This window comes from Cryptosporidium andersoni, assembly GCF_001865355.1.
Source record: "Cryptosporidium andersoni isolate 30847 chromosome Unknown contig_31, whole genome shotgun sequence".
Classification (NCBI taxonomy): Eukaryota; Apicomplexa; class Conoidasida; order Eucoccidiorida; family Cryptosporidiidae; genus Cryptosporidium; species Cryptosporidium andersoni.
The window spans coordinates 56,342-74,116 of NW_027122823.1; the positions used below are offsets into that span (position 1 = coordinate 56,342).

General features: G+C 31.0%; 10 protein-coding genes across 10 annotated transcripts; 5 read left to right on the forward strand and 5 right to left on the reverse strand.

Annotated features, from left to right (window-relative positions):
* Positions 1-682: 682 nt before the first annotated feature.
* cand_008960 (uncharacterized protein) lies at positions 683-2,818 on the reverse strand (the record flags this gene model as incomplete). The annotated part of the gene is made up of 1 exon (XM_067211136.1): positions 683-2,818. One exon carries the CDS (start codon positions 2,816-2,818, stop codon positions 683-685), a length of 2,136 nt encoding a protein of 711 aa, XP_067069251.1.
* Positions 2,819-3,113: 295 nt separating this feature from the next.
* cand_008970 (uncharacterized protein) lies at positions 3,114-4,568 on the reverse strand (the record flags this gene model as incomplete). Its single annotated transcript, XM_067211137.1, has 1 exon — positions 3,114-4,568. One exon carries the CDS (start codon positions 4,566-4,568, stop codon positions 3,114-3,116), a length of 1,455 nt encoding a protein of 484 aa, XP_067069252.1.
* Positions 4,569-5,675: 1,107 nt separating this feature from the next.
* cand_008980 (uncharacterized protein) lies at positions 5,676-5,918 on the reverse strand (the record flags this gene model as incomplete). Its single annotated transcript, XM_067211138.1, has 1 exon — positions 5,676-5,918. One exon carries the CDS (start codon positions 5,916-5,918, stop codon positions 5,676-5,678), a length of 243 nt encoding a protein of 80 aa, XP_067069253.1.
* Positions 5,919-6,061: 143 nt separating this feature from the next.
* On the forward strand, positions 6,062-6,772 carry cand_008990 (casein kinase II regulatory subunit family protein; the record flags this gene model as incomplete). Its single annotated transcript, XM_067211139.1, has 1 exon — positions 6,062-6,772. The coding sequence occupies one exon, from the start codon at positions 6,062-6,064 to the stop codon at positions 6,770-6,772; it is 711 nt and encodes a 236-aa protein (XP_067069254.1).
* Positions 6,773-6,984: 212 nt separating this feature from the next.
* Positions 6,985-8,691, forward strand: cand_009000 (uncharacterized protein; the record flags this gene model as incomplete). Its single annotated transcript, XM_067211140.1, has 1 exon — positions 6,985-8,691. The coding sequence occupies one exon, from the start codon at positions 6,985-6,987 to the stop codon at positions 8,689-8,691; it is 1,707 nt and encodes a 568-aa protein (XP_067069255.1).
* A 41-nt stretch (positions 8,692-8,732) lies between these two features.
* On the reverse strand, positions 8,733-10,349 carry cand_009010 (DEAD DEAH box helicase family protein; the record flags this gene model as incomplete). The annotated part of the gene is made up of 1 exon (XM_067211141.1): positions 8,733-10,349. The coding sequence occupies one exon, from the start codon at positions 10,347-10,349 to the stop codon at positions 8,733-8,735; it is 1,617 nt and encodes a 538-aa protein (XP_067069256.1).
* A 212-nt stretch (positions 10,350-10,561) lies between these two features.
* Positions 10,562-13,039, forward strand: cand_009020 (uncharacterized protein; the record flags this gene model as incomplete). Its single annotated transcript, XM_067211142.1, has 4 exons — positions 10,562-10,617; positions 10,681-11,007; positions 11,036-11,120; positions 11,261-13,039. 4 exons carry the CDS (start codon positions 10,562-10,564, stop codon positions 13,037-13,039), a joined length of 2,247 nt encoding a protein of 748 aa, XP_067069257.1.
* Positions 13,040-14,675: 1,636 nt separating this feature from the next.
* Positions 14,676-16,026, forward strand: cand_009030 (uncharacterized protein; the record flags this gene model as incomplete). The annotated part of the gene is made up of 2 exons (XM_067211143.1): positions 14,676-14,774; positions 14,860-16,026. The coding sequence occupies 2 exons, from the start codon at positions 14,676-14,678 to the stop codon at positions 16,024-16,026; spliced, it is 1,266 nt and encodes a 421-aa protein (XP_067069258.1).
* Positions 16,027-16,494: 468 nt separating this feature from the next.
* On the forward strand, positions 16,495-17,013 carry cand_009040 (uncharacterized protein; the record flags this gene model as incomplete). The annotated part of the gene is made up of 2 exons (XM_067211144.1): positions 16,495-16,809; positions 16,873-17,013. The coding sequence occupies 2 exons, from the start codon at positions 16,495-16,497 to the stop codon at positions 17,011-17,013; spliced, it is 456 nt and encodes a 151-aa protein (XP_067069259.1).
* Positions 17,014-17,066: 53 nt separating this feature from the next.
* On the reverse strand, positions 17,067-17,435 carry cand_009050 (uncharacterized protein; the record flags this gene model as incomplete). The annotated part of the gene is made up of 1 exon (XM_067211145.1): positions 17,067-17,435. One exon carries the CDS (start codon positions 17,433-17,435, stop codon positions 17,067-17,069), a length of 369 nt encoding a protein of 122 aa, XP_067069260.1.
* Positions 17,436-17,775: the final 340 nt, after the last annotated feature.

Sequence of the window (17,775 nt, forward strand, 5' to 3'; positions counted from 1 at the left end):
TATATTATTCGATAAGGAACAAAGTGAGATATTTGGGTATATACTAAGTCACGAACATAATACTTTAGGATATGTTATAAAAAATATAATTATTTTAGGTGTATTCTTTATTTTAATATTTTACTTTAAAGGTTATATACCTTGAAGCAACTACAAAGTTAATATAGATTTTACAATTTCATTTCATTTATATAATCCTACTTTATTAACAGAGATGAATGTAATATAGGTATAAAAGGAAATTAGAAACCAAATATACTGTTAACTAAATGTTTTATGAAATTTATGTAAAAAAAGCTTGAAAACAATTATGAACGTAAATCCAGTTCACAAATCTTTTAATATTGCAAGTTGGAGGTTCTAGTTTGGAAGTGACTTATTCCAAGTTGAAGCGATATATTAGCTCCTGTATATTACTCCGATCTAGTATCTTTGACTTATTCATTAATAATCATAGAATTTTAGTTCGTATATTATATTCTAATGTAGACAGAGTTATTGATGATAAATTTCAGAGAGTAGTGATATCACTATTAAATCTATAATATCTATATTTAGATTTGGACTTAGATTTAAGGAGTAGTATTTGGGCTAATAATTCAATAGATATATCAATTTCAAAAATAAAATTCAATTTAATTATAAATAGGTCTTCACTGGTTGAATTTTAGCTACTTTAATTTTAGCTAATTGATTCTGGTCTCCGGAATAGTGGAAATGACCTAGTGGAGACGGGTAGTAGTCTTTTAGAAAAGATTCTAATCATCTGAAGAATACGATATTTATATTCACTGCTGAATCTATTTTGCATATAAAATTTAAATGACTGTCTAATAAGCTGCAAATAAAGATAGTTTGGTGCATCATTTGCTATTCTCAGGTGTAGTAAACCACTGGGGGTATGAGTATATTCGTGTAATAACTCAAGGTTATTTTCACTAGATAGTCCAGTATATCTTGATCCTAGTAAAAGGAGAACTAAAAGATTATTTTTGATACTTAAATCTTTCAGTTTATTTATATAATTACCTGGTAGTTCATTCTGTGTATTTGGTTTTGACAATATATTTTGAAATATATTCGAATTCTTATTCAATAAAAACTGCTTTATTATGTTCACTATCTTTTTATGAGAGTTTATCAAAATTTCCCTGTCTCCAATAAATAAATCAGCATATGGATATACTAAAAGTGATGGTATTTCGAAATAAAATAGTAATGATTGGATTACTTTTTGGTGTTGAATGCAGTGTCTGCAGCCAAGTAGTGAGGACTTTTTATATGATCTCACAGAGTTAGATCGTGACTCTGCAGTTTTATATATTGCATCAGTCCATTCTTGATTTATCCACTCATTAGATAGCTTAATTTCTGAGAAAATATCTAAATTAGGTTTACAATATTTTAAAATGCCACTAATAAAATTCAAATCAATCTCCTCATTCTTATCAACATTATCGTCTAATGAGTTGGTTAATAGTGACATCATCCTTTCACATCCTTTATTGCATATATTGCATGAGTATTGACAGAAATGGAAAACCTTAAATCTTAGTGGTATTGCAACATTTGCTGGTAGTAAAGTATGGCAGTCTATAGTATGAAATATACTCTCCGCATCTACCAGTAAATCACTACAGCGGAATCTTGAATTATAATATTCTCGTAACAATTCATTGTAATCTCTACACTGTGGTATATCGAACTGCTCTGTCATAAAAAATATCGAATTTACTGGAGCCATGATAGACTGACCAAAGAATGTCACATCAATTGATGATAGAGGAATATATTTCCCAAAATCTGCAAGTAGAAAAGACAATATTGGCCGCAAATCTGGTATACAAGTTTCCCTTATATTTGAGAAAAATATGTCCGTAATATCTGGACTCCATCTTAAACTTTGTGAATAGTCCACGAAGATAATATCGTTTGGGTTAATACCTAATCTCCCCCTTCTTAACATTATTGATGAGGGACTTGGGTTGCAGTGTAATACTCCTTTTTTCAGCATCTCTACATAAATGCTCGATATTGCAATGAACTGAGTAAGTGCAAGATTAAATAATACAGTACTTCCCGAGATTTCATCTTTAGATCTGTCAACTAAAAGCTCGTTGAGTGCCTTATATATAGGTCCAGCTTTGTATATCAATCTTTCTTCAAAAACCTGTTCATCAATAGCATGAATATCATCAATATCAATTACAGAGCTTCTGTAAAATTCTTGCAGTGAAATACCATCGTAATACTCCATTACAATCCATCCTGTATTTCGCCAATTCGAGTTAATTAGCTTAGGCATATACTTGAAACCAGAATTATCTAAATATTTCATTATTTCCCCTTCATAGTTATCTGTTATTTCTGCATGAATATTATTATTGATCTTTTCCTTGTACTTTTTATTTGTATTTATACCCACCTCTTCATCATCATCAAAATACCTTATATTTCGACATACACCTTTTTTCTTCAAAACAACTTTGATAAGGTTTTCTTTATTAGCAAAGTACTTTATGTCTTCCAAATCACCATAGTCACGCATATCACTTAGAAGAACATCTGCAATATATAGAATTGACATATGAAATATTGTCTTAGTATTATACTCTTCATTTTGAATGATTGGATTTAATGGTAAACAGTTCTTGAATGGACTATTTGAGATCTCGCAGGGAGATTCTTTATCTTCTAAAAAAGGACTGCTTTTGGGTAAACCTTTTCTATAATTGTCTATTGTGAACTTTGCCTCCTCAAAAGCTAGCTTATTTGATTCATTCACATCATGCACACCCGATATATAGATGTCACACATAGAAATGAAGTACTGAGACACTAGAGACAAAGTAACCGAAATTAACAATACTAGATGCTTCATCTTTTATATGATGAATATAATTGTGGTCTGAAGCCGTCAGCTCTACAAGTGCAAATACGGGATAAAACCTAAGATTCTCGGGCGGTTCGAATGAATTACTTAGGCTTTTAAATCCGTATAATTAAATTTACTATTGATAGATTGAGCTTAACCTCTAATACAGAGATTGTTGCATAAATATAGTGTGTAATTATGTTAAAATATGCCTTTTGTATAAAATCGGCGATATAACTCATCTTGCTCCAATGATAATGACATTTGTATTAAATAGATCCTTCAAATTTTCTTGCAAGAGTGAGATGTAATTTAACAACTCCTTCTTCTTAATATAATTTATATTATCTTTTAAAGCTTTAATTTGTTCGGATAAACTACTTTGCTTCATATATAGTGAGTCCCTCTGTAGTAATAGGTTGTGTGTCTGATGAAAGATAGAAACTAAGACATCAGAGTACAATTTATTTGCCTTGTATGGATCACACCAATAGTCAATAAGTTCACGCGTACTATTAGATGTTAATAGCTTTATCAAATGTTGGACCAAACTATAGCAATTTTGTAAATCTTTACAGTCACTTGTGCAACTATTGTACATCCACTGGATACCATTTACATTTCTTTCAGCTTGTTTAATAAATGCACTGCATTCATGCAGTTCAATTAATAGGCAATGGATAAATTGACTATCATTTAATAGATATTTAGCCAATAAATACTCCTCAGGGCTCATGCTAAATAATAATTCGTCCAGTATTAATGAGGTAGGTGATGTGTTATTATAGTCCACAAGTTCCGTATTATTATTTAGTAGCTTTCTATCTAATTTATATTTACAATGATATTTACTTGCTGCATCGTATTTCTCCAATCCAGTATCAAGTGAAATATTATTTATCACTGATAAAATAGTTGGAAGTATCTCTATGTCCTTCAATTTATAACCAGAATTTTGAGGTATTGCGTTCTCCTTCAACATTCTGTAAGTTTCTTGTATAGAATAATTTTTTACGAGTTTATTGCAACACTGGTACAGCTGACAAAGTAAATCTCTTAAATTTGCTTCAATGTAATTCTTCACTCCCTTATGAATGACCTCTATTAAGTAATCATATGGTATATCATTAAATTCGTCCTCATTATCTATAGTCCTGTTCAAATCCATTTTAAAATCACTTCGTGATAAACCATATTTTTCTGCAAATGACCAAAATGTTGAAATTGTGTTTTTAAGTACACTTTTTACTTCCAAAATTTTTTTTCTAATTTGACTTAAACTTCCTATTTTCTCTAAAAGGGTTCTTTCGAGTGATGGAATCCTAAATTTTATCAAATAATTAATTTCCTTGCTCCATTGTGCCAAAAATAAATTATGTTCTTCATATAGTATAAGGACCTTCTGAATTTCATTTATTAGCCTAGATGAATAATCACCAAAATATGATCTCTTTTTACCTTCTTCTGAATTCACTAGTAAATTTAAGTAGGTCTTAGCCTCTAAATAACCAAATTTCTTTTTGGTTGATTTTATATATATTGTGGCAGCTACTTCCTTTATTTCAGGTTCAATTTTTAAGACTTCTGTCAACTTACGATCTATATCACAAAGCAATAGCTCCCAATCCTTTGGTAAATATCTTCTTGCCAGTAGCCATTGAATTATTTGATTATAGTATATTTCCAATGCCATTAACTTGTAAAACTTCCGAGTTTTTTCCAACTTGCGCGTTATATTTACTATACCCAGAAAATTGCAATTGAACTTCTTGAACATTTCTAAATAACTACTTTTAAATTAAAACTATAATTTTCGAATTTTCACAAAGCTGAATATTTAATATAGAGTATTTTAATTGATTATGCAGAATTTCAGTGTAAATAGCAACTAGTACAAGGTTGACAATTGTATTATTATTTAGAAAGTACTTTTCACTTCTAAAACCTACAGTGGATAATTCAATTCTACATTTATTAGTATATATTTTTACACTCAATTCCGTTAGTTAATATTATAGAAATAGATGAAAGTTACTATTTCCAATATATTTAAGATTTCATAGATTGAAGGTACCCAGTAGACATGCTAAATCTTAAACATGGACCTTTCGAACTTTAAGTAAACATATAATATACAGCGTAACAATTTCAATATAAGTAATAAAGTAGTAAGCTAGAATTAGCTGAATTACTAAATAATAGTATTATATTATACTGCTACTTTTAAAATAAATTTTGTTCTAAACTGAATCAAGGTAGACTACTCAATATTTCAATTTACTCAAAAAGATTGGTATACTATATGCTGCTCATTTTGAGTTTGTTCAGTTGATTTCTTAGCTACTCTAAAATATAAGAGTATGCAAAGTATCAAATAACTTATATATGATTAAATGTCTCATTTTTTGTTAAGGATTATTAGTTAAATTACTCACATAGCTGCAAGAGACAATATAAATAGTTGATAAAACTGCAAGCTTCTAAAGACTTTATTATTAAAAAGTAACTCTAATAGAGTATCATTGTATATGTCAAATTCTGTAGCTAAGTAAATTATTATTTATTAAAAATATTGGTGTATATAATTCAAAGAGGTTTAGTTTGGTTATTTTAATATTGAAACTATTACCTTTCTTTAAGTAATCACCTACAGAACAGTAGTTATCACTAATTAAGTCAATTTATCCCAATATTTAATACCTTCAATTTATGATTTGGTATATCTTATTCCATCGAGATATTTTAAGTGATAAAACCCCTAATATTACTATATGCTCTTGAAAACACAATATTTTGAGATTTAAGATAAAGATTTATATTCTCCCATAGTATAGCATTTGATAGATAATGCATGAATTTGGTTATACGTGTCGCCTAGTGAGGAATTAACAAGTCTGTGCCTTTCTAGTAGTTTTTTGCCTTCAAATTTCTCGGATACTATTGTTAAATTAAAAATTGCACCACAATTGTTGCTCAGATCAAGAATCTCCAACTTTTCAGGATTTAGTGATCTGGTTATCTTTTCACTTATTAAAGATTCCATACTTAAATTCACAGATTCCTTAAACGAAGTTAACTACTGCGGGTTTTTTTTTGGCAAAAAGTCAAACAAAAAGATACTAAGAGTAAAAAGCGCAACTTTTTGCTGGAGAAATACAATATCAATATTTAGTTACATTAGACAAAATGTCGGACTTAGGTGAAAGTCCTGAGTACTCTTTTTCAGGGAATGAACTCGATTATGAAGAGGAAGTCACTTGGATAGAATGGTTTTGTTCTCTAAAGAGAAGCGAATTTTTCATTGAAGTTGATGATGATTATATTATGGATGACTTTAATCTAACTGGCTTGAGTGAGCATGTTATATATTATGATGACGCCTTGGACATGATACTGGACCGTATTGATGATGACTTTAGTGAGGATGAAATTGGGACTGTTGAAGCCTCAGCACAACTACTGTATGGACTAATTCATGCTAGATATATATTAACATCTAAAGGGATGCATTTAATCTTTGAAAAGTATCAAACACAGAAATATGGGACATGCCCAAATGTGGCATGTAATAATTTTCCCTTGCTGCCTATTGGACTAAGTGATTCACCCAACGTTAATAGCTGCAAAGTATACTGCCCTCAATGTAGTGAAGTATACAATCCTAAATCCTCAAGGCTATCAGTTATAGATGGTGCATTCTTTGGGACAAGTTTTGCTCCTTTGTTCACTATACAATATGGGTTGGGTGCTACTAGGAACAAGGAACTTGAGTATTACATACCAAAAATATATGGATTTGCTGTTTTTAAAAATAAAAGAGATATAGTACTAGATAGTGATCACGATATGAACTCTGGGGACCAGATTACAACGAAGATGAACAAGCATAATGACTAAAAATGTCAATTCTACAAGATAATAATCCACTTTGAATCAGATACAATTGAATATATAAAATTATATGGCCGCTAAATATTAGTATTACATTATAAGCGGGAATTGTGAATACAGCTGAAATATTTGGAACAGCTGACTATAAGATGTTATATTATATTCAGGTAGATATTACCAAAAATTCTGAACATATATTATAATTTTATTTGTATTCAATGGTAACTCTATCCTTTTTAGCTGATGATGAGGATGTAGATCTGCAGCATGCCTTGGAATCATCATTAATAGATTCTACATGTGAACCGATAGGTATAAATCTAAATGATAGTTACGCAAACTTTAACAAGATTGAAGAGTATATGAAGTCAATAGAAGGAGAATTTATAGATATCTTAACAAATGGAAGCACTAAATCCACTGATGATCTTGAATTTCTAAAGTCAATGACCTCAGAAGTTACGTTGAATAATAAAAACCATGAATTCTTATATCTAAGTCCTAAGGATATGACATATAATCCATCTTGCGATGAAGAGTTATCTAATTTATCTACTAGTGAAGTTCTTGAGTTATTAAACATAGTATTTGGATCTACGAGACCACTAGCACAAGCTGAGGATATTAGAAGGTGGTTACTACATTCCTTTGAACTAAATGCTCAAAAAAATACAAATATTTGTAATAAGGGGGAAAGTATTATTAGTAACAACAGTCTAAATATGCTATTTGGAAAGATGAATTTTTGCTTAGTTCAGCAATATGGTGGTCCTTGTGGTATTTTGTCTCCTATTCAAGGTTATATGCTAAAACAAATAATCTTTAGATCGGGGACATTATGTAATGCTCGTGATTTACTAAATTATATGGATAATATTGATGAAGAGACTTGTTGGAGAGTATTCATTGAAGCATTATGCATTATTTTATATCAATCATCTCTGTCAAGTACCTACAAAGTTATACAGTTAAAGTCAAATTTAGCATCATTATGGGAGGAAAATAGCATGTATATAAGAAAATTTGAGAGTATAATTGATGTTTATCAATTTTATTTAAAGAGATGTAGAAAGGGAATATTTTCAAGGCGTGGATCTTTACTTTCATTTTTGTTTAGTGTTATAGCTACGCGAGGGGTTGATACAATACAATCTGAAGTAGATATGATAGATAATCCATTAATTGGTTTATATGGTCATTGTAGCCAAGAACTAGTTAATTTGATGATAGTGGGCAAAGCAGTTTCAAATGTTTTTGATGGTACGAAAGTACTAGATGAAGATGGGTATGGAACACTAATACTTAGAGGTATACCAAAACGATCTATAATAGGATATTTAACCGAACATGAAGCATTTCAATATTGTACAGTTGGTTTTCATTATAAATATCCATTACTACCTATATGGATTATTGGCAACAAGAATCATTATCGTTGTAGCTTCTCATTTTCATACGAAGAATGTATTTTATCACCATCAGAACAATTAAATCAAATACTAATGAAATCATTTCAAATATATGATAAAGATAACTCTGGTTTTATTATGGATACACAAGTAGAGAGTTACCTGTCAAGTATTAACATGCCTGAATTTCATAGTGTTTTAAAAGAAAATATATCAGGTGGAATATTATTATGGAGTGACTTAAAGACACTTATCTTTGACAATTTGAATATCCCTTTAGATGATTCTGATATACGAAGATTACCATGTACATTATACGTATTTGACTGTCAGGTGAACAAGGGGACTACATTGATATGCGCTACACTACTTGATCTGAAGGACTACTCAGTTATACATAAAGATGGCAATATTACTAAAAAGAAGACAGCTGATGAACTAGACTTAGTCTCAATATTACAAACAAGATGGGGCAGTGATGCAGTTTTCAAGACTAGTTTAATAAACTTAACATGAGATGTATTTTTAAAATTCTAGATTATTACTCAAGGTTCAGATTATATGTTGTTAAGTTCAGCAGGTACAATGTTGTTTGTAGAAATGAGAATTCTTTTGAGTTCAGAGAATAAATTTGAATCTTGCTGTGTAACAAATGAAATTGCTACCCCAGACTTTCCAGCTCGCCCAGTACGTCCTATTCTATGCGTATACGTGTCAATTGTTGAGGGGACATCATAATTTATAACTAAGTTTACATTTGCAATGTCAATCCCTCTCCCAGCAACATCAGTTGCAACTAAAATATCATATATCCCATTTCTAAATAAATTCAAATTATTTTCTCTTTGTTCTTGTATCTTCCCTCCATGAAGGCCAATAACCTTGAACCCATTTGAGGCAATACTCCTGCATACTATATCTACAGTCTTTTTCTGATTAACAAATATTATTATAGGGGGTATAGCATATTCATAATTATTTAGTACATTAATTAAAGTACTTTGTTTTTTATTTTCTGATATAAAGTTTAATATCTGCTGTATTGACTTTTTTCCTGAGCCTATATCTCCAATAGTTACGTACAATGGAAATTTCAAGTACTTCCTAGCAATTTTCTCTACTTCACTTTGCATTGTAGCACTAAACATTTGAGTAATTCTGTGATTTCTGTATCCATATCTATTTTTCAATATCTTAGTATTCCCTTCTTCACTACCTCTCTCGTAGTTCGTGGGTATTTGATCCAATATATAATTGAGGCAATCTTCAAACCCCATATCAACCATCCGATCGGCCTCATCTAGTATTACGTAATTGCATTGTGTCAATACTGTTAGTGATTTCTCGAGACAGTCTCGCATTCTTCCAGGTGTTGCAATTATAATTTCTACACCCCTGCGTAGTTCAAATGCTTGCTTCTCTACACTTCTTCCGCCAACAATTGACAAAGTTCTAATCCCAATGTCTTTCTTCAATAACTTTTGGGCTTCTAATTCTATTTGCAGTGCTAATTCCCTCGCAGGTGCCAGTATCAAGCCATATGGACCATCCTGAGCAGTATCAAAGTTTAGTAAAGGTAACTTATAAACATATGAGAGTAGAGGAAGCAAAAATGCCAAAGTCTTTCCACTTCCTGTTTCCGCAATTCCTATTAAATCACGCATTTGAATACCTATTGGTATGCACTGCATCTGTATGCTTGTAGGTTTATCATGTTTAATACTGCTTAAAAGTTCAGTTGGAATCCCAATATCCTCACATTCACTCCAATTACGAATTGGATCTGGTATATTACTTCCTCTAGTACTAATTGAGTGATCTTCTTGAAAAATCCTCCAGTCTCTTGCTGTCATCTCTCCTCGTTTCTTGTAACTCCAGTGAGTATCACTAACTTCAGTATTGCTAGGTTGGTTACCTTCAATTCTCATGACCTTTGCCACATTAGGTTCTAAGCGGTTTTTATACAATATATTAGATTCATTTTTCAAGGTATCTTCACTTGTATCCCATTCGAATTGGAAAATTCGTTTATGTCTACTTTCTAATGCCTTACTCCTTTTCTTCTGTCCAATATAAAAACTTTTAATCTGCTCTATCTGAATTTTGTCAGTCTCCAGATAGTTTTTGTCACCTTCATACTCGTCTAACCTTTGTAGATCTCCCAATCTAAGCATACCTCTTTAGAGTTAAATATATTTTACTCCACCAAGCAAAGAACCAATGTTGCGCCACATCCCGAATGCTATTATAACTTTCAGCTCGTGCATATGTAGGTCTTGCCTGTATTAGAAGTGGTTAATGGAAGGTTTTAAGCTTGGGAAAAGTTTTTATACCCTTATACTTATCGCATTTCTTAATGAACTTATAATATCCCAAATTACTAGTAATGTTACCCATGAAACCTCCTGCAATACTGAAAATTTACATGTCATTTGTATATCGGTAAGCTTACTATACAACTTCAATCCGTAATGTACAAAAGTACTGGACTAATCTATATATTAGTAATTTTTATATAAAATTAGTAAACAATATTACACTCACTGTATGGAATACTTATCAGAATGAGCAGGAAATAAGAGAGGTGGTGATAAACACTATTAGGAGTAGCCCTTTAGCAAGTAGAGATGAAGTTATTCAGAATTCAATACCAAAATTTGTAGAAATCCCCAATTTACTCTGCAAAGACTCGAGAGCAGAGCTAGTACAGTGGAATAAGAAGTATAACACATTCATTTGCTCACGAATACAAGTCCAAGAGAAAATAGCAAAGTGTAAGCCAGGGTATATATTAGAGGAAGTTGTAATTGAGAGCTCAGATAATCGTTTAGGGTATAAAAATACTGATAAAAAAAATAAGGAGTGTTGTTCAAAAAAAGTATGCACTGAGAAATGAAAAAGTGTGTATATCTAGTATTACCGTACTAGCAAAAATATATTGTGAGGTGAGTCTTAGTAAAGTACTGCTACAGAATTTATGGTGTAATATTATAGACATCTTTAATTTGGTAGCTATTCTTTGTAATATATTGAATACTTGTATATATCCTTAACTTTAACAATATTTTACTATTGTATTAATTAGCAAGGGATACTAACTGATGGAGTTTGTGTATCTGAGTATACAACAAGCCCATTGTATGAATACCCAAATTTTCTTCATTTAACTCCCAGTAAATGGTGTGGTTACCTAAAGATTGAGTTATCTAACTTAATTACAGGAAATATTATTAATAGAACAATCGCAAGTTGTAATGTAAGAAAACATTCAGGTTTAACCCAATGCATTCCTGAATATCACTATTTAGATATTGCCAGTGAAAAATCATGGGTAAATGTAGAACCTAGTATAGTTAAATGTCCAGCTGGATACCACATTGAATTCCCCAAAATTCTAGATGGAGATACTACTAACCCTATGGATTCAGGAAGAGCTATTTGTAAATTTAGAAAATTTTTCCCGAGGACAATAAAGTGTTCTGGGAGACTCTTGAGAAGTGGATTAATTGTAGTAGATCCAAAAATAGTGCATCAAGAAGTTAATCCAATACCATTTCAGCAACATGTCAATATTTCTAACTACTCATGTGAAGTACAAAAAAAAGAAGTACCATCATTAATTTGTCCTACTCAAGAATTATATGAAAGATATAAATCAAATAGAGGAACTTGGCTTGAAACTTCCCGGAAGCTTGATAATAATACATTACTCGACATAATAAACTATCAGAGAGGTATCAGTAGGTACAATAATACGATGCTTAGTGATAACTCAATACTAAATGCGAATAATTCAAGCATTTTAACTTATGGGAGATCAAATACTTTGTATAATCCTCTATATAAAAATACTTCATCTGTTGTGAAAAGTATAGCAAATTTTGATAATCTAGTAAACCTAGAAAATAGTACTATTAAATATATAGAAGTCATACAAGAAGAGAAATATCCCAAAATATTGAATGAAGCTACTGATTTGGCTATTACTGAAGCAAGTAACAAAAACAATATTCTGAGTAACATGGATAGAATTATAAAAAAAATTGACTTTGAAACAAATAGAGATAGTATATATATGGAAAACTTGGTAAGTCATTTAAACAATAGCAGTGCAGACAACAAAATTGTGATACAAAAGCCTCTGCCCAATGAAGAAAGTAAAAGTATATCTTATTTAGGCGAAGTCCAGCAAGCTACTTCTATTGAAAACTCAACAAGATTACCAAAGATTATGGAGAAAAGGTCTCTGTACTACCCATTCCACTTACCAGTACTTCCGGAGGATTACAGGAATGGAAAGAGAAAGCTAGTTTGGAGCACTACAGAGAGGTATCAGTGGACATTGCTTGATAGTATTTTTAAAACAAGCATTGGGCTCCAACACTTTTTTTTGACAAATATTCCAATTCATCCACTTCCTCATATAGGTTTAGCTAAAAATATGGAATATTACCTTACAATTGAGAATGACCCTACTTTCCAAGCATTTGTGAATCACACATCAAGCTTAATGAGTATGGATCATATAAATGAGAATATAAAGTCAGACAACATTGGGAAATATACACAACCAGAAAGTGCAGTTGATCAGTTTGCAGTATATGGAAATTGTAATATTCAAATAAACAGCCAAAATAGTAGCCAAATAACTCACTTTATAGAAGAAAAAAATAAAAGTCTTATTTTAAACAAGTGTAATTCTTCTTTATTTGACAAGGTAAATAAAACGGATTATGAAGGATCAGTTTTATATGCACTAACTCAGCAATCGTCACAAGTTCCACAGGATAATTCTACACTTAAAGGTTTATGCAATATTAGTTTGCAATCTTCTGACTTTCTTGAAAAACAAGAGTTATATTAATTTATGAGAAATGATTTAGATATATCTTCAGTATCAAAAACACCTGAAGTAATGATAGAAAAAGGCACAGTAACTCAATTTGCCAGTTGGCCTGTATCAGTAAAATATTATTATCTAGACCAAAACTTAATAGAAAGGAATCAAATTCTATATTCTAGTATTAATAGATATATCTACTACAAGCATTTCCCTCATTTGTTTGCTTTTTATTCTGGTCCAACCAGTTACTTTAATATGTATGGAGATATAAGAAAACCCGCAATTTCAGATAGCAGATTCAGGTATGAGAGCCCTGATGAAAACTTTAGTTACTATACAGGAGGGTATGAAAAAATAGACTCAACATACCATATACACCAGATATTCAATTATAGTAAGCTTTATGGACATGCATTTGGGCCTACAGACCGCTCTCATTGTATATCTATTATTGAGACAATTCCACAAGCTGTCTGTCCAAAAGGGTTTACTTTAATTTCCGAATGTGCGATAGTTGACATCATAGACAGTATATTTGCAGGTGAAATAGTAAGTAACACTGAGTAAAAGACTTATTTAAAAGGACCTGAGTAGATTGTGAATTATTCTACTAAAGTAATGAGTTTTCCTATCAAATATTTAAGGAATTAGAAACTTTGTCAGTTTTGTTTTTCTAAAGTAGAATAGCCAAAATAGCCGTAATAATATATATATATATGCTAATGTATTTAACAAGGAGTAATTTGCTTGATCAAATTATTTATGCACTTTCTAAGTTTTGACAGGTATGCTATATCATACAGAATTCGTAATTGAATATAAGCTTTAGATAACTGTAATATATTATTCTATAAAGTAGTATAGCTACCAATAGACAAAATACCTTATTTCCCAATATCTCAATAATTGCAAGTAGTTTGTATTATCAAAAAAGGCAATATTAGGATTATATACAATATTATCTACTCGTAACAGCCTCATGTCTTTATGAATTATCATTCACTTTAGTTCTTGGTTTCCTATTTCTTCTTCTATGCCTTCTCTTCTTGCTGCGATGTTTCCTTATATGACTAAAGGAATAACCCATTCGGTTATTTAAGCACATAAGGTCACTATTTGGTGAGAAGTCAAGTAAATTACAAGCTATCAAAGCAACAATTAAAGCGGCGTTTAATAAGATTTTCATCTCGTAAAATATTGATAAATATCATAGAACTAATTTTACAGATAAATCTCGAAATACCAAAAAGCTGTACATAGGGTGTATGATCATAATCCTAAGCACACTATAGACGTATGTACACAGTTTGTTCAATAGCTCACATGCATAAACATTCACACAAGAAGTACCTAAATTTTACTACTAAAAGCTAACAGAAAGAATAGTCCAAAAAACTAGTGCTGCACAGAATCAGAATTAAAGTCATAGAAATCGACATAGAGGTATCAAATTACAAAATGATATAAAAGGAGTAAAGGGATGCATTACCGTCTGCCGCATGAAAATTTGAAAATGCTTTAACCCGCCTCAAATACACAAACCCCACCTAAAAGCCCACAAGAAATGATAAGGGTAAGAGAACTGATATAAAGCTTTATGTCCCGTAACCCTGCAATATTTGAAGTTATACTGCATATTTATATGGCTTTATTATAAATGACCAATATTAGTAGAAGCCAATCATCTACTCTTTCGACTAGAGTTGGTACTGTCACATACCCTTTACTAATCATATCTCCTGCTGAATTTGAACAGGTAAGTGGATATATAACAGGATGATATATGTTTAGTGGTTATATTACACGAATATCATTTTATCTCCATATACATTGTCTTTCAGGTATGGAGAGAGGTTAAGTGGGATATTTCTAAGGTTAATGCAGTAGTAGATCTATTTATATCACATTGTGAAGTTGACATTAAAAAGAATAATAAACAAATTCTCATGTCTAATTTTCAATTAATGGAACTACTAAAGGTTACTGGATTAAGCTGCTATTCAAATCGCGGTGGTTTTAGTTCACTTCAGCGTAATGATCTATGTTCAATAATCATGGGAGTTCCCTTCATTGATAAAAAAAACTTTTTGCGCCTAATGTGCTTGTTAGATCGTTCCACACCTCACACAACAACTACACCAGCAGGTATTTGTAGACTTAAGTTAGTATTTGCATTTTATGATTGGGGGTGGAAAGGTTACTGGGATAGTAGTGACTGGTCCAGATTAAGGAGTGACCTTATGACTAAAGGAGGTAGTACTAGTAATAGTAGTGATGTTAGCCCAATGCCACTAACACTAGCAGAAGGTATTAGACAACTGACACGTGATATATCGATAAGGAAACGGCATTCAGCATTAGGAGGCAAAGAAAGTCCAACTGCAAATCAAAGAATTGGTGGATTATGTGGGAGGACTGGCGGTACTCCACCAGGTACACCCCCGAGAGATTTTGCTGATTATCTAGCTTCAGAAAAGTCAATTGTAGATTTCCAATTATTTCAGAAATTTGTTGAATATCGTATTATTAAGGGTACTTCTCAGCTACTTAGGATAATATTACCTGACTCAAATGCAGATATTGCCAATATTAAAAAGCAAGATGTAAATTTAAATGGGACAACTATACAACTAAGTGACTCTGTTCTGCTAACCAACAAGAAAAGCAACAATCTTGAGTTGTCAGATGTATCTAGTCTTGAAAATAAGTTGAGGGGTACTCATATTGGAGTAAAATTAGTTTCTCCTAATATTCAATATTCACCAGTAATAAACTCAGCATCTATCGGTGTATCTTTTGAAGCTAATGCAATGGAAACAATGTTTGGTCCACCACCAAAAGATTTACATGGTATATTTTCTGATAAAATTGATACAGAAGATATATTTTTATCTTCCATAGTTGGACCATCTTCTTCAACTCCAATTAAGAAGAATCGTTCCTCTCGTCTTCCTCTATCTTCAAGTCCTAGTCATTCTTCTAAAAATGGACCTCCAGTATTAGTTTGAGGCACTCTGATTGATGATCTTATATTTTGTAATATGAAAAATCAAATAATGTGGATAATACCTCAAGAGGTTTCATGTTGAAGTAATACAAATTAAATATACAAATACTTTCTTAGAATTGTATGCCTTAATATTACTACTTATAATTGATATCTGAAAGCCAGGTACTTTGCTACTTGTATCTAGGAACCTATTACAAGGCAGATTGGAATATTTTAGAACTTGGGATTTGTATAGGAAACTATTTATTAGTTATTTATATAGTACATACTCAATTGTAAATGACTAAAGTTTACTATTAGTTTAGAAAAGTCTAGGTTCATGTACAAAACTGTATAACAGCCTCTTGGGACTTTATGTAAATGTTGCATACACTCACTTCGCGGTACTTTTGCAAATTACTGTTTCTACCTCCAATATAATTAATTCCAATTTAGTAATAAAGTACTGGTAGTATCTAGCTTAATCATGAATGAAATTGAAAATAAGGTTTTATCTGTCCCTGTAGTTTTTCATAAAGATGATTCCTTATCCAATAATGGACATGAGCTATTTTTATTGGAATTCCAAGGTTCACTTTCAGTATCTAGACTAAATAAAGATGGTACTTTAGAATCTAGCATATATACACAAAAACTAGATGGCAATATAGTAGGGAAAGTCGTAGATTACTTTAATATCAAAAAAATGGCTACACAAGCTCACAGTTCATGGTTAGAGTATACATTTACTAATAATAACTGCTTCGAAATACATGTTGGTTTTCATAAACTACAAGGAAAGGTAAGCCAAAATTGACAAAAAATATTGTTAATTTAGCACATCTGTTGTTGAATTATCCTATAGGTGGAGAAACTTAAGAAACCTCTCGCACTACTGGGGAATTGTACTGACAATAAGTTGATTCAAGACTTACTTCCCTTAAGGATATATGGGACAATACACTACAAAATTATTTTTGATAAAAGGCCACACATAAATATATAGGCTAATTAGTCAATAATATAGGAAAGGAGTATATAATACTGCAAATATACAGCTTAGCAATTAGGGCATATTATTAAGTCTCTGTGGGTACATGTGGAACATAGTGCACAAATTGCTACATTACATATTCCACATTCATTTAGTAAGCATCCCTCATTATCACATGTACTCCGATTACAATATGTACACAAAAGTTTTATTTTCTTAATGGAGTTCCCATTATTTCTTGAAGTTGAAGTATTAAGCTTTCTGTTACACAAATAGCAGAATGATCGAGTTATAAATGTCAAATTCTTTTGAGCTTGCGATAAGATCCAAAATGTGTGCTGCTTTCTACTATCTATATCAATATTGTTATCTCTTTTTTTCAAGATATTACTTTCATCTAGTGTATTATCGGAATTTTCTCTATTCCTTTTCATTTCATTCTTACTGCGTAAACTATAAATTTATCAATAGTACATAGTATCCTATTGGATGAAGCTGTAATTTGTAGAAATACTTTTGTTTCTTATTATCTATAATGTTTGTCTAAGCTTTTGTAAAAATACTATATTCAGTACTAATAAAAAATACAAAATTTTAAGTACTTTTGGCGCTATGAATTTCTAATAGCTAAAGAGACCTCATTTATAGTTAAAGTAAAAGTAATGAAAATATATCACAAGAGCTTTGGTATTTATAGCTATGTAGTAAGTCTGTACATCTCAATACAAAACAAATCTAAATAATTAACTATTTAGTGAATCCATACAAGAAATA